The sequence below is a fragment of the Oncorhynchus mykiss genome, chromosome 15, assembly GCF_057628025.1.
Source record: "Oncorhynchus mykiss isolate SJ-2025 chromosome 15, ASM5762802v1, whole genome shotgun sequence".
Lineage (NCBI taxonomy): Eukaryota > Metazoa > Chordata > Actinopteri > Salmoniformes > Salmonidae > Oncorhynchus > Oncorhynchus mykiss.
In genome coordinates, this window is record NC_143036.1 from 31,379,472 (window position 1) to 31,394,114 (window position 14,643).

The 14,643-nt window shown below is 46.9% G+C and overlaps 1 protein-coding gene across 2 annotated transcripts in view; it reads right to left on the reverse strand.

Annotated features, from left to right (window-relative positions):
- Positions 1–14,643, reverse strand: part of lmbr1 (limb development membrane protein 1) — a 55,638-nt gene that overhangs the window by 15,619 nt on the left and 25,376 nt on the right. For both annotated transcript variants that reach the window (XM_036944285.2, XM_036944284.2), the window contains exons 6-12: positions 12,136–12,262; positions 11,850–11,918; positions 11,505–11,569; positions 11,021–11,093; positions 6,535–6,624; positions 4,175–4,251; positions 3,521–3,598 (exon numbers count right to left, since the gene is read on the reverse strand). In XM_036944285.2, coding sequence (XP_036800180.2) covers positions 3,521–3,598; positions 4,175–4,251; positions 6,535–6,624; positions 11,021–11,093; positions 11,505–11,569; positions 11,850–11,918; positions 12,136–12,262 — 579 coding nt within the window. The remainder of the gene's footprint in view (positions 1–3,520; positions 3,599–4,174; positions 4,252–6,534; positions 6,625–11,020; positions 11,094–11,504; positions 11,570–11,849; positions 11,919–12,135; positions 12,263–14,643) is intronic.

A 14,643-nucleotide genomic window follows, 5' to 3' on the forward strand; every position in this document is an offset into this window, starting at 1 on the left:
TAAATCACTGTCGATCACACAGCATGTGAACAGGTGTTCAAACAAGCGAAAAAGGCATTGAAGTGCTGACGGTAAAAAAACGTGGAACATTTTTTTTTTAAATCAAAAAAACAACAAAACAAATACTTTGGCAAACATATCGGATCTTTTCTGCCCTGCCCGTTTGAAGTTTGTGCCGGGAAAGAGATACATCTATATATACACACACGCCACTAGCCTCGGCATCTGTGGGATATTTGCTTTTGTCAGACTTGGCACCTTAACTGTTTACGTTAACCACTTTTTTTTACTTCAATCCAAGGATCAATGAGCTGCTTTCTCTGTGCTGGAGCGACACAACAGAGGAAGACAACGCCTGTGTCCCAAATGGCACCCTATTCCCTTTACGGGGCACTTCACCACGGCCCAAGGGGCTCATTTTCAAAAGCAGTGCATATACCGAGTAGGGCGCCATGGACCAGGGCCCGTGGGGCTATTCTCAAAAGTAGTGCACGGTTTACAGAAGAGGGTGGCATTTGGGATGCTGGCCTGTCCGTTGGAGAGATCTATGCTGTGGCGCAAGGCAGCACAGGGACACGTCATTGTTCAGAGTGCTGCATTTCTATCAAGTTGAACACTTCACCGGCGTCACGACTAGGAGCTAGCCGCGACAGCATTCAAACCTTAAAAAATAAATAAAAACACTTGTTCATACACTCTGCACACTTGTTCTAACACAAGCGATCTCTGGTGCACGCAACACACACACACACCACACACACACACAAAGAGAAAAAAGGGAAGCCTGACAGGTCGTTTCACGCATTTTTATGCAAGTGGCATCTAAAGGAGCTTACTGTGGAGATGTGCTGCAGAGGCCCCCTCAGAGAATTAGCACACAGCATCTGGTGTCATCTATTAATAGTGGAGCGGGAGGGGTTGTGTGTGTGGGAGAGGGAGTGTGTTATGCTTGTGTGTGTCAACGCTATGGGAAAGGTAAACTCTTCAGTGTTATCGTTCTGCCATTTTGTAAAGATATTAACATGTCAAAGTGGCAGGTGTGTGTGTGTGTGTGTGTGTGTACGTGGCAGCTTTCTCATTACGCCTCTCTCCAACCTGGTCTCCTTTGCATTCTAGTGGTGGGTTGGGGCGGGCTGGGGCAGAGGGTAAGGTCGGTGTCGGTCGCAGCCTGCCGCGGCTGGCTCATTCAGACACGCCTTGGTGTGTTTGTTGCTTCTGGGATTAGCGGTGAGCAGCACCTGTGTGCAGGTGAGGTCGTGAGCCCGAGTGCAGAGCGTGTACACACACAGCGGTCGGGGCCCGCTGGGCCCTTCAGGTGTGTCCCGTCCTCCTCCTCCACACTTTGATGTACTTCACATAGTTTTAATGACGGATAATAACAGAAAGAAAAATATATATATTCTGTGGATTAAGATGTTTTTTTGTTGTTGTTGCAAAGCTGCAGATTGACAAGGAACTGACTGTCATCAGTAGGGTTTACAAAACTCTGGGAACTTTCAATACATTCCCTGGTTTTCTCAAAATCCCAGTTGGAGGATTTTGCGGAACAGGGAGGGAATAAGCAGGAAATCCCGAATCCTCCAACCAGGGATTTCTTGAAAACCAGGGAATTTATTGAAAGTTCCAGGAATTTTGCAACCCGAGTCATCAGTCAAACGTTCAGAGGTATGCGGTGGTGGGAAGGTGGGGCTCTGGAGGAAGGTTTCCCTAGGTACAGATCTAGGATCAGCTTCCGCAATTGTAACCTTTATAAAAAAATAAAACAATTTTTAAAATGGGACAATCCACAGTTGCTACATCCATTTTTGGAATTTAGAAATGAATGAAATACACTCAATGAGTCGAACCTAAGAAACCTAAGAATGCCTCGTGAGCTTAGTTCAACTGTCAGACCCCAATCAGAACCCAAAATATGAGCCTGTTTTACTCCAATGTTTGGAGACAAAAATAAGTTTAAAACTATGAATGTGTTTATCTTGGATTGGTCAGTCATTTCATCAATAGCTCTAATGAATTTTAGAGTGGTTACATTTCTTCAGGCCCATCCCTCAGCTTTTTACTAAAACCGTGTGATGCTGTGACGGCCCTAATTCCACAGGGGATGATCCGGCAATAACACACACAAAAAAAAAGAAGAATAATGATTGGTCCTCTTAACACCCGTTCGCCAAGCTGTAAAAGGCCCTGTCCTGACTGGATCGGCCTCCTCTCCTCTCCTCCCAGGCTGTCTGAGTCAGAGAGAGGTGGAGGATGCTGGAGGTCGGAGCAGCCTGTGGTACTCAGTATGCCGAGTGCCACGCAGTGTTGTGAGGGAGCGAGAGAGGGGAGGGAGGGGTACGGACAAACATCCGCAGTGCCGTTCCATTGTGCTGCTGTACTCTGCTCCTGGCCCTACGGCTCATTTGACTTTCCCACAGTCTGGAGGTCATGGGCCCTCTCTTTTTCACCCCCTTCCATCTTCCTTTCTCCCTGTCCCTTCTCCATCTCTTTATCCCACCTGGCCCAGTCCTCCCGCTCTCCCCCTTTTCCCCCTCCTCCTTCCCCTCTTCCCTCTGAGCGCATAGGCGGCGTATGAGGGCATTGGGACGCAACCCCCCCCCCACCCCCTGTCGCCGTAGCGATGTGAGATCAGAGGCGTGGCATCCATCCAGCTCATCAAACTCGTAAACCATTTAGCAGTGCTGTGGCTGTCAGGGGGAGGGAGGGAGGACTCAAGCTGCATGACAAGCGTAATTTGGGGGATTTTCAGCGATGCGTCATGCCAAAGAAAATATCTCCTCGATAAAATAATTGGAATGTCGAGGAGGGCAGCCATTCGCCCGCAAGATGAGCCGAGAAATGAGGCAGAAATAAGATACATTTTGTTGCCTTTGTCAGACGAAAGGAAAAAACACACACGCACGACACTAGCGCACACGCACACCTCGGTCGTACCAGATGAAACGAGATAAAGAGATTAAGAAAGTACATTGCATGCAAGAGGAGATGCAATCTGGAGGGCCATTAAGCACTCCAGTCAGACAGACCGACTCATGAAAGGAGTTCACCTGGCCTGCCTGGTGCACACAGTACCACAGAGCTACTGACTGAACACACACACACACACACACACACACACACACACACACACACCACAGAGAGGAGAGGGTAAATGCAGCTTATTTCACCTGCCGTGGACACACACACATCACACATTTCATCTGTATACCACTGTGAAATGACTTTCAATGAGGAGCAGCACAACAAAAAGGGGATCTGCTACGATTAACATCTGGCCCAGAGCTCTCTCTCCTTTCTTCCCAACATGCACCTGAGCATATCCGGAATTTGATTTATGTCCCCGGCGACTGCCGAGCAGCTTCGCAACGGTCTAGTTTAGTAGCGGCCTGGCTCTGAGTTTATCTGTGTTGTGTGTGTGTGTGTGTGTGTGTGTGTGTGTGTGTGTGTGTGTGAAAACGGGCTCCGGTGTGCATCCGTTTAAAAGGGGGGGGGACCAGGAAGTAACTCTAGCCAGGCCTACCGTTGATCCCTTTGGCATGGCCGTCTCATCCACCAGCAGATAAAGGATATTCAGCGCCACCAGCAGGACTGAGATGGTCTACGGAGGAAGGGAAGGAGCCGAGAAACAAGAGGGGTTTTAACATGATTAGGTCAAAGACAACACAGAACTAAATCAATAAGTGGTCGTTTTGTCCGTCCCCTGGAATGCGTGTGTTCTGTAAGCAGTTCCACACTTAGCTTGAAGAATCTCGGGCACTTGGGCTCAGCAAACGCACCGCCGCTGTACAACACTGAGCATGCTAAGAGAGGCAGATTACTCTGTATGTGTGTGTGTGGTTCAATTGAAAGCCCAGCTGTCGCAGCGGTGACTATTTAGCCGAGCCTTTCCTTAAACACGGCCGACAAAAGACACCACACCCTGGGGCTTGATGCTCAGCGCTACAGACGGGGGTCGGGTGGCTCCCTGTTCCCGATACAGTGCACTATTTGGGCCAAAGCAGCGAACCATATTGGGAATGTGGTGCCATTTGGGACGTAGACTGAGTTGACCCAGGAATACACCCCCAGCCGCCACCAAGGTTTTCTACTTTATATACACCATGGGTAAACAGAAGAGGGGGGGGGGGCTTTAGTGGGACTGACTGGCTGAGGTAGTATCAATCTGAAGACTCACCGTCCCTGTGAGCAGTATTAACATCACAATGGGGTACAGCAGGTTCTTCTCCCATGCAGAGGCTTTCTTCCTCCTCTCTAGAGGAAGAAAGAAGGAAAGGCAGGGGAGAGAAAGAGGATGAGGAGGGGTAGAGAGAGACAGAGAGGAAGAGACTGCGTGCGGAGAGAGAGGTCAGTGTTGAAAAACCCCCACATTTGCAGAATTTCTACCGTATATGCAAATACGAGCACCGCCTCAAATCAATCAAGAGCACCCCTCCGCGCCGGTCGGGTAGAAACCAGAAGCATCCGGTTTTCAGGGGGAGAGGAGAGGCGGAAGCAAAAACAGACACTTCTGGGGGTTCTTTTGCCAACCCACTCAGGAGTTTCTTATACGCCTGGTACATTAGGTTAAATCAAGAGTGATATTATTAGACTGTTTTCCTAAATTGGCTCATTAATATATCAAAGATATTAAAAGGTGAGTAGTGGCACCTCATGGCCTCAGGGTTTATTTAGAGTTAGTTGGTTTGGTTCAACATCTGGTGAACGCGTACCAACACCATCTCTTCTCTCAGGGCCCAGAGGGGCTGAAAGTAATATGGCCTTCACAACAAACCAGAAAAATCACAGTCTTCCTCGTTAATTAGTCAGACAAATCTTCATTATAGAAACAGATCAAACAAAAGCTGAGATTCTGATGAAAAACTAGATTTTTAAGTCTACCTGTTAAAAATCAAGAGGTCGTGCTGAGAGGTCGTGCTGCTGCTGCTGATATGCCTTCTTGTTTGGATATAAACAGATGGTTGCAGAGATGAGGTCTCAATCGTTTTAAATCACTCTACACATTGAGAACCTGCCTGACCATAGTAACACGTCAGCATTGATGGCTTCTGAAGATGGACTGATGGGCCATGGACAGTAAAGGACTTGTGATGTAATGACCCTTTTGAAATCACTTTATAACACTGTGGTCCAGGTCCTCTCTCCCTCCCTGACTCCACCTCCCTCTCTCCCTCCCTGACTCCACCTCCCTCCCTCCCTGCCTGACTCCACCTCCCTCCCTCCCTCCCTGACTCCACCTCTCCCTCCCTGACTCCACCTCTCCCTTCACTTTTCTCTCCCCCTCCCGACATCTCTCCCCCTCCCGACATCTCTCCCCCTCCCGACATCTCTCCCCCTCCCGACATCTCTCCCCCTCCCGACATCTCTCCCCCTCCCGACATCTCTCCCCCTCCCGACATCTCTCCCCCTCTACACCTCCGCCCCTCACCTCCGCCCCTCACCCCCAGGTTTTCCTGTGTCTACCCTTCTCAATGGCAAGGCTGTGCTCACTGAGCCTGTACTTCGTCAAGGTTTTTTTAAGCTTTTGACCAGTAAACATGGTCAAATAGTTAGCCACAGTGTACTGTCGATTTAGGGCCAGATAGCACTGCATTTTGCTTTGAGCCTGTTTCTCAATAAGCACTGTAGTTTTATTTTGACTGATTGGATGTTCTTGTCCTGAGGCTTCAGTGTGTTGGTAGAACAGGTTTGTGAACTCAGCCCCAGGACCAGCTGGATGAGGGGACTCAATTCTTTGCTCAGCTTTTGGCATTGCAGGGCTTGGTAATGATATGAGGGGGGGGGGTTCACTATATTGTAGATGTTTCCAAAAACTTAATTGCTCATTGAGTTTTTATTATTAGTAGATCTTGGCCTAATTCTGCACTGCATGCATTGTTTGTAGTTTTCCTCTGGACATGTAGGAGAATCTTAAGGAACGCTGCATCATTAAGGGTGTCCAGTAGAGCTTACTTTTTAAACCTAAGTCATTGTAGTGTGTGCAGTACTCTATATATTTTGTAACAATTGAGAACTTTGGTCTAATTCCCTGAGATCTGCATCTTCTCTGGAAAATCATATTTTTTTGTATTTTTGGAGTTTATTTTCTCTCTCTCGCCCTCTGTGCCAGCCTGGGCGGCCTGTGAAGTTTGCCAAGGCGCACTCTATACGCACCATTCTGCTAAATTAATGACATCACTAAAAGGCTGGGCACAAGATAAAAGTTTGCATCTTGTCTAATATCGTAAGTGCCTTTGTGGCCTCCTCTCCCCCTCCTAACCCCCCAAAAGCCTCGGTGTGCACCCACTGTACCTCATTTATAATATCCTAAAAAGCACAGGAAAGAATAATTATTGAGCAGAAATGCTTTGGAACTTGTCCAAATTAAGAAATAAGACCGAGGAGGGAGAAGGGGTCGTCGGCTCTTAGCAATATCCGAAAAGCCTACTTTTTTACACGTGTTTCAATGGGAAATTGAACAGGAAGTCCCGAAAGACAGCATCTGTCCATACATACTATCATTCGAGTGAAGCGTAAAAACGCGGCAGCGGAACTCACCCAGTTTATTCCTCTGATCTCGGACGATGTCCAGTTCTTTGTTGAGTCGGTGAGCGTTTCCGTGGGAACGAGAGTGAGATGATGTTGACCCTGCGGAACACGGAAACAACCACGTCAAAATGAGGGTTTTGTCAAAGCTTTTGACTGGTCGTCATCCCTCGTTATTCTTTTACACGTCACTCACCCAGGTGCCAACTTAAGTCATTGTGATTAAACTGCCAAGTATCGGGCCAAGTTTGTTCATTTGATAGAAATAGGAAGGCTAAACAGACTGTTCGACTAGCTACACGTGATCACTGTCAAAGACTTGCTCATAGTCGGAGAGCAAGTGGTGTCCCTTTAACGGTTAGATGAATCATTTGTCACTGCTCACGTAAGTACAGTTATTTCTCCAGAAAAGGTTGAAGTGGGTTTGCACTAAATGCCACAATTAAGAGCGTGTCAATGTCACATATGTATTTTCCTACCTCAACCTTTATGGCATTTCACTTATTTTATCTGAATGGGTAATCCTGCTTAGTACATAACAACGTGATCTCTCAAACAAAGTTTAAAAAAATATATATATATAATCTTGTGTGTCAGTGCTGTCTAGCGAGCGAACGGGTGCATGCTCCAACTAGTCTCGGGGCGAGGGATAAGACAGCGAGGGATTCTCCCTGAAAACCGCAAAGGCAGCTCATTTAAGGCTAATTTATTTGGTTTTACTTCCAGCCATGACATACAGTTTGGAGGCCTCAAAGCCAAGTGGAAAGAGTAACCATTTGCATCCCCTAGGGTGATTGGCAGATCAAGACCAATTAGTTCAATGTTACACTGTTACTAGCGTGCAATAAAATATGATCCTTCATCTTTGTTACAGGGGTGAAGAACCAATCACTTCTATCAAATCTTTTTTCCACCCCCAACTATTATGACACACCCTGTCTGGATGGGCTTTGGGATCCAAAGAGAGAAAAAAACGACAGAGTAAATGGAGGACAAAAAAAAAAAATCCTGTCTGTGCCCTGTCTAATACCTGTCCCAGGAACACAATTTGGAAACATTGAATCCTCAACCCAAATGCAGTCACGGTGCAACAGGAAATTACACTAGTAGTTCAACAGGACGTGATTTGAGTCGGACACAACATTGAGCCCTGAGGGGCGCCGTGGCTGTTCAGCCACAACATATTTTATCTAAAATCGCTCATCTATCTGGGAGAACGGATCCAAACAAACTCTGCACCCTCACCTTACCACAGTAATCCTTTTATTACACTGACTCCAAATACATTTCAGGCTCCAACTAGACATGACTATTATTAGGAACATCAATTCATCTGAACACCAACCAAGAACAACATCATTACATGATAAAAAATCTAACGCAGGAGATAAAGGAAAAGTGCATAACAGCATTTTAAGAAGAGACATCGCTCAAGCAAAAGTAAGCAGAGTAGACAGCACCCCCCCCCCCCCCCCCAAAAAAAATAAAAGAGTTCCAGAGTTAGTGCACGTATAGACGCTGCTACATGTTTCGAAAAATAATTTCACTTTCCAACCTTCACCATAGCTTAGCCATTACGTCACCTAGCATTATGCTAAGCAGAGGTGCCGGACGGAGGCGCTGGCAAGGTTGTCGTGCCGCATAGCATCTGGACCAGAGTACACGGCTGCTGCCTTGCAACACACCGCGTGAACCAGAGCGGCTAGCGAGCCTCAGACACATACTTCACATTGTAGTCATTTAGCAGACACTCTTTTCCAGAGCGACTTACAGGAGCAATTAGGGTTAAGTGCCTTGCTCAAGGGCACAGACAGATTTTTCCCACCTCGTCGGCTCGGGGATTTGAACCAGCGACCTTTCAGTTAACCGCCGACAACCCTTCTTCACCGCTAGGCTGCCTGCCTCCTATTGTTACGCCGCCCTCTCGCCTAATTGGGAACTGCGTCAGAAGATGTGGCATGAGGTACAAAATGAAACCCATCCTTATTACCCTCAACGGAACGCCGTAAAACTACATAGACCTAAGCATTGACAGCAAAGTACGGGAAGTAAAGCTATGAAAAAGGGAGAATTTGATATCTTAATCCATTGTCAAGATATTATTGTGCCATATCATTTGTAGCCTAACGTGCATAATCAATTTCCTCAAAATGACCAAACACACTTCATTAATCCCAATGCCCCAAATTGCAATAACTTAACGAAAGATGCGTCCAAATTTGATCTCCTTTCTCCTGAAGTGTAAACTCGTTCACTACTTCCCACAAATTAAAAATCATTGCCTAGAGGGAGTTTCCGCCTTATTTCTTATACTCATTTCGAATCAATAAAGGGAAGTGAACAAGTGCATACTTTGGAAGCAGAGATAAATTGGGACGTAGCTAGACTCTCTCAATAAAAATAGGCTATAGCATAGCAAACAGGGACACCTGGTGGAGGGGTTGTACCAAATCAGATTGCACCATTTTGTCAGGCCAGTGTAAACTATGCATACGTAAACGATCCTGACATGAATGACAGGCAGTTCAACCTTGTACATACATACGCAAGACATTTTTTAAAAGGACAAGCTTGCTTTCCCATGACTGGCCAGGTAGCCAGATCTGATATTTTAATGAGCGTGCCACTGCGTGTCTACCGGCGGTTCGTACGGTCCTATCAAACCTCTCGCAGAGTAAACACACACACACACAGCCGGAATAACCCACCGCTCTTTTCCATCTAGAGCAAACAAACAAATCCTAAATGTAATTTGGGATGTAATTGCACAAAGAGATGCAAACTCAACCCCCCCCCCCGAAGAGTAAATATACATCAACACAACCCATTGACTCCACTCAATAATCCCAAACAGCAAACATAAACAAAGTTTAACGAGAGAGGTCTAAATCTACGGGATGTCGGGCAAGAGATGCGGAGGACACAGGCCAAGCGAGGAGAGGACATTGGGCGCTTGTGGAGTGTGTCCTGTGAACTATCCCTGAACCTCTTCCTTCTTCTCCCCTTCTCGGGAAAGATCAGAGGGAATCTTACCCTCCACTCGTACCCTCCGAGTTTCACCCGAGTGTGTGTGTGGCGAACCCCCCCCCCCCCCCCCCCCCAAAAAAAAAAATTCTGGGATTCCCGATAAGGCGACACGGATCTCGCTACTCAACGCCTGAGCGAGAGCTCTTTTCCCATCCTGCTCGGCCCGACGATAAAGGAACAGATTCTACTTATTTAATCAGGTGTTCAAAGCACCAGCGTTTGGCGTAAGCCCTAGGACTCCAAGCAGCTAAAGAGAAGGCCTATTGAGAGGAGGAGCGGCGGAGCGTTTGAAAACAGCGTTATCAGCCCAAGCCATCTCCCGTACCTCCCTGGTTTGTAAAGACACTCATTTTCTTTATTTACTTGCATCTGTACACTTGGTTGCGTGCTTCACTTGATGTTAAAGTAAGTTTGGCGGTACTCTCAAATACTTCCTGCTTTGAGGGATTCCTCAACACTAAAGGAAGGAATCTGGGAACAGTGGCGGTAGATAAAAAGGCAATGCAGGCAGGTTTACAAATTGTGTATTTTACTGAGCAACTTCCCTAAACTAGAGCCTTTCCAGGTTGAATCAGAGTCCACCGTACTTAGACTACAACTAACTAGGCTATAGTTTATCAACATCTAATACACCACCATCAGAATCACAAATGGCACCCTATTCCCTACACAGCGCTGTGCCATATTCCCTACACAGTGTGCCATTTGAGACACAACCATTGTCCAGGATGATTTACATTCCCTCCTAATGAGGGGCCGGTAATTACCCGTCTGGGGGCTTGAGATCAAATGAGGAAATCACCTGGCCAGTAGTGACAGTGTGGTGTGTGCTCAGACTTCTTAAATTGACTCTAAAACTCTCCACCAACGCAATTTATGGTCTCCGACCATGGCAGCTGCAGTATGTCCTTGAGAGAAAATGCGAGAGACAAGGAGCGCGAGAGAGAGAGAACGAGAATGAGAGAGAGGGCGAGAACGAGAGAGGGCGAGAACGAGAGAAGGCGAGAACGAGAGAGGGGGCGAGAACGAGAGAACGAGAGAGGGCGAGAACGAGAGAGGGCGAGAACGAGAGAACGAGAGAGGGCGAGAACGAGAGAACGAGAGAGGGCGAGAGAAAGCGAGAGGATGCGAGAGAAAGCGAGAGGATGCGAGAGGAGGCGAGAACGAGAGAAAGCGAGAGAACGAGAGAAAGTGAGAACGAGAGAGAGAAAGCGACAGAGTGGGGAGGCTGATTTGTCAATGCTAATCGATTTCAGTGCGGCAGTGCTCCATCACACCTAATGGGGTAGTCATCTCCCTGTAATGAGCCATCACATTTCCTGGCCTACATCCCAAAATGCCACTCCACTCCCTACATAGTGCACTACTTTTGACAAGGGCCCCATACGGCTCCGGTCAATTTAGTTGACCATTTCGCTCACCAAATAGGGCGCAGGGTGTTATTTGGGACACGGACGTACGAACAACCTACCGTTCAATCTCCTTTGAAGGGCTTCTTCTTGCAAAGTGACGCAGTAAATCTGCTCATCCAGGTCCTCCAGGATCTGAGGAAGGGAGGATATGGCCCAGAGTGGGGCCGGGGAGAAACAGATGGGTGAGTCGGTTGGTTACATATTTGTAGTCATCGTGTCCTCAAGTCGAGTGTGTTAACAACTCAAAAAAGTACCCGTTTTCCAGAGTCTGACAGAGGAAAGCTAGACATCCAATATGTCTGTCAAACTTATAAACGGTCACTCATGTTGTATTACAGTACACATTAATACATGAAGCAGTGTGGGGGGGGGGGGGGGCTAGGGGGGAAATGGATCTGCTACCACCCAATTTGTTGAAGTCAATTAGGTAGCCAGTCGTGAGGGTTAAGCCAGTCGTGAGCCAGTCGTGAGGGTTATCTGACACTTATAAAACACACTGATTAAGGCATTTTTAAGAGATAGTGAATGGAAATTACTACTCACGGTTGGTTTGACTAGTAACTGGCCCATGACTGTGAACATCCTGGACAGGCCCACAGGAGTACACACTGGGTACGAAGCAAGTTACAAGTGGTGAGACACAATCAAAACACTTCCAGAACTTAGGGATGATTACAGAAATTGTATTTTAGTCCAAGCGATGTGTGATCCCCAACCAACCACCACCCAATTTTCCCTAAAAGCATGAAACTTGGTACACTTTGGGGAGCTCTTCAAAACGTGTTACATGAACTTGCCGCACATCGATCGTCAACTGAGATAATATTCCATTTAAAATGTGCACATATCCCATTGAATGTGCTCTTACGACCCAACACCAACACTCACTCAGGAGGAGCAGTCCCCCCATCAGAGAGATACAGGAGTAGAGGTACGGTAAATAGAACTCCCAGAGATCTGAAGGAAAGGAGAGGAAACATTATCCAGACCTGAACAAACACATTCAACCACAGCTAGACAAATACAGACCGGCCGCGTTCCCAAATGGCACCCTTTTCCCTGGGTAGTGCACTACTTTCGACCAGGGCCCATAGAGGTCTTGGTCCAAAGTAGTGCACTGAGGAGGGAATAGGTTGCCATCTGAGACAACACGCCAGAATCCCCATAGCCTTACCATAGAGCGACTCCATACTGGCTGCGTCATTGTCGATGAGCGCGGATGCCACCCAGACTATTCCTAGGATGAGCAGTCCGAGGAGGAAGAGCATCACAAAGGTCTCTAGAACCCGTGACTTAATGCCCTGCGAAGAAACACAGACAGGGGGGGAGACGTGAGGAACAGAAAGAGCCACGTCACCGTTTTTATTCATAACAAGCTGGGATTTTTTCCCCCAGTTCTCCCGAGGCCATTCACCTTGCAAGGAAGGGACGGCAAAACAAATTGTGCCCTATTCCCTACGTAGTGCACGACTTTGGACCACAGCCCTATGGTAAGTGTTGTCCGAGCCGGAACGGCCCATAGGGCAGTAGCCCATCTACTGTTTCTGGACATGACGCTAGTCTATTGCAGGGATTTACCCTGAACCCTTCTCCTGAACACTGAGCACCAAGCAGAGGCATCAGGTCCAATTTTTGATTATTTTGTAGGACTCGACTCAACCCCACCTCTATATAGTACTACAGGGTTTTGACCGGATTTATTAGGATCCCCATTAGCGACGGCTTGTCTTACTGGAGGCCGACACATGACGGAAAAGACATTAGAGACAAAATGACAATTGACGTACATTTAAAAACACGAACGTGCAGTGTGCATGTAGATTGATCCGTTACACATCCATGTCAGCACATACACCCGGTGGTCACATAGGGGGAGAGGCTATGGTCAATAATATCAAAGGCTGGACTGAAATCGAACACGACAGCTCCCACAATCGTCTCATTATCAATTTCTTTCAATCACCAGTCATTTGTGTCAGTGCAGTGCATGTCGAGTGCCCTTTCTCTATAAGCAGGCCGAAAGTCCGTTGTTCATTTGTTTATAGAGAAATTGCATTGTATTTGGTCAAACACCATTTGTCATTTGTTTGTAATTATTGATCAATAACAATCAGGTTTTTTTTTTAACACCTCTCCCACGCTAACTTGACAAAATTCAAACTTACACAAGGCTTTTCTTTCATTTTTTATGCACGAATACGATAACTCGCTGTTCGCTGTTGGCATATCCTGCCTAGGTTTGCCCACTTTGCCAATGAAGTAATCATTAAATAGTCGTTGGAAAGTCAGCCAGTCGGAGGTGCAGTCAGACTTATTAGCTGCTCCTTTTGCCCCCCCATCTCTTTCATCTCATCAAACCATGGAGGCTCAACAGTTCTAACAGTCCGTTTCTAAACAGGTGCATGTTTATCAATAACTGGAAGGAGCAATTTCATAAATTCATAAAGTGCAGCGTCTGGATGCTCCTTATTAATCACAATCAGACCCACAAATATTTTTAACATCATCCACATAAGAGTCACAGCAAAATCTTTAGTATGATCCCTTATACACTATTTTAGGCACAGTTTTTTTTTTAAATTGTGGCTTTCCTGGACATAGCCACTATATTGTGATCACTGCATCCAATACAGCTTCAGAACAAAGTTCTACAGTATTATTAAAAATGTGATCGATAAATGTGGATGATCTAGTTCCTGTAATGTTTGTTAACACCCTGGTAGGTTGATGAATAACCTGAACCAGATTACAGGCACTGGTTACAGTGAGAAGCTTCCTCTTGAGTGGACAGATTGATGAAAACCAGTCAATATTCAGATCCCCAAGAAAGTAGACGTCTCTGTTTACATCCCATACACTGTGAAGCATTTATACCTTCTCTATAAAATCACCCGCAATAATCTTGCGCTCTCGTATTAAAAACGGCATCGTTTTACATTCATGCTGCGTCCCAAACGGCAGCCTATTCCCTATGTAGTACGCTACGTTTAACCAGACCTCATAGGGGCCTGGTCAAAAGTAGTGCACCGTGTAGGGAATAGGGTGCTGTTTTGCAACGCAGCCTCAGTTCCAGATTGCAGCCCCACACTTACTTAACTGATCCCGGTGAAGTCCACGTTAAAGCACCTTTTCTAACAGTATATTGGGCCTATAAAAAGGGTCTAACCAGACTCCCAGCCGGGGCTCGGAGCAGACTGGAGGTTAAAGCATAAAAACGAGCTGAAGTGAAGCCTCACTACTGTCTGCAGATTAAGAGCAGGCCTCCCGTTACATCTGGGGGTGATTAGGGGGGCTCTTAACGCGCCCATTGCCCGGCGGCCCAACGCAGACAGGAGTTGGGGTAATTTGGGTTTTCCGGGTCACAGACCGCTGAGTGGTTAATAAAGTCCTCTCTACCTGTTCAAACAGAGACCACCCCCCCCCCACCCGCCGGTGGAGGTGGACAGGCTCTGTCTGTGTCCCAAATGGCCCCCTATTTCCTGTATTTCGCACTACTTTTGACCAAGGCCCATATGGCTCTGGTCAAAACGAGTGTACTATAAAGGGGTAGGGTGCCATTTGAGACACACCCTCTGCCTACAACACTGTAGAGGAGATACCGTCTGGCACTTACAGGAATGGGCTGCAAAGAATGACTTACACATGGCTTGCGGATAGCCTCAAATTGGGCATCTAATCAATT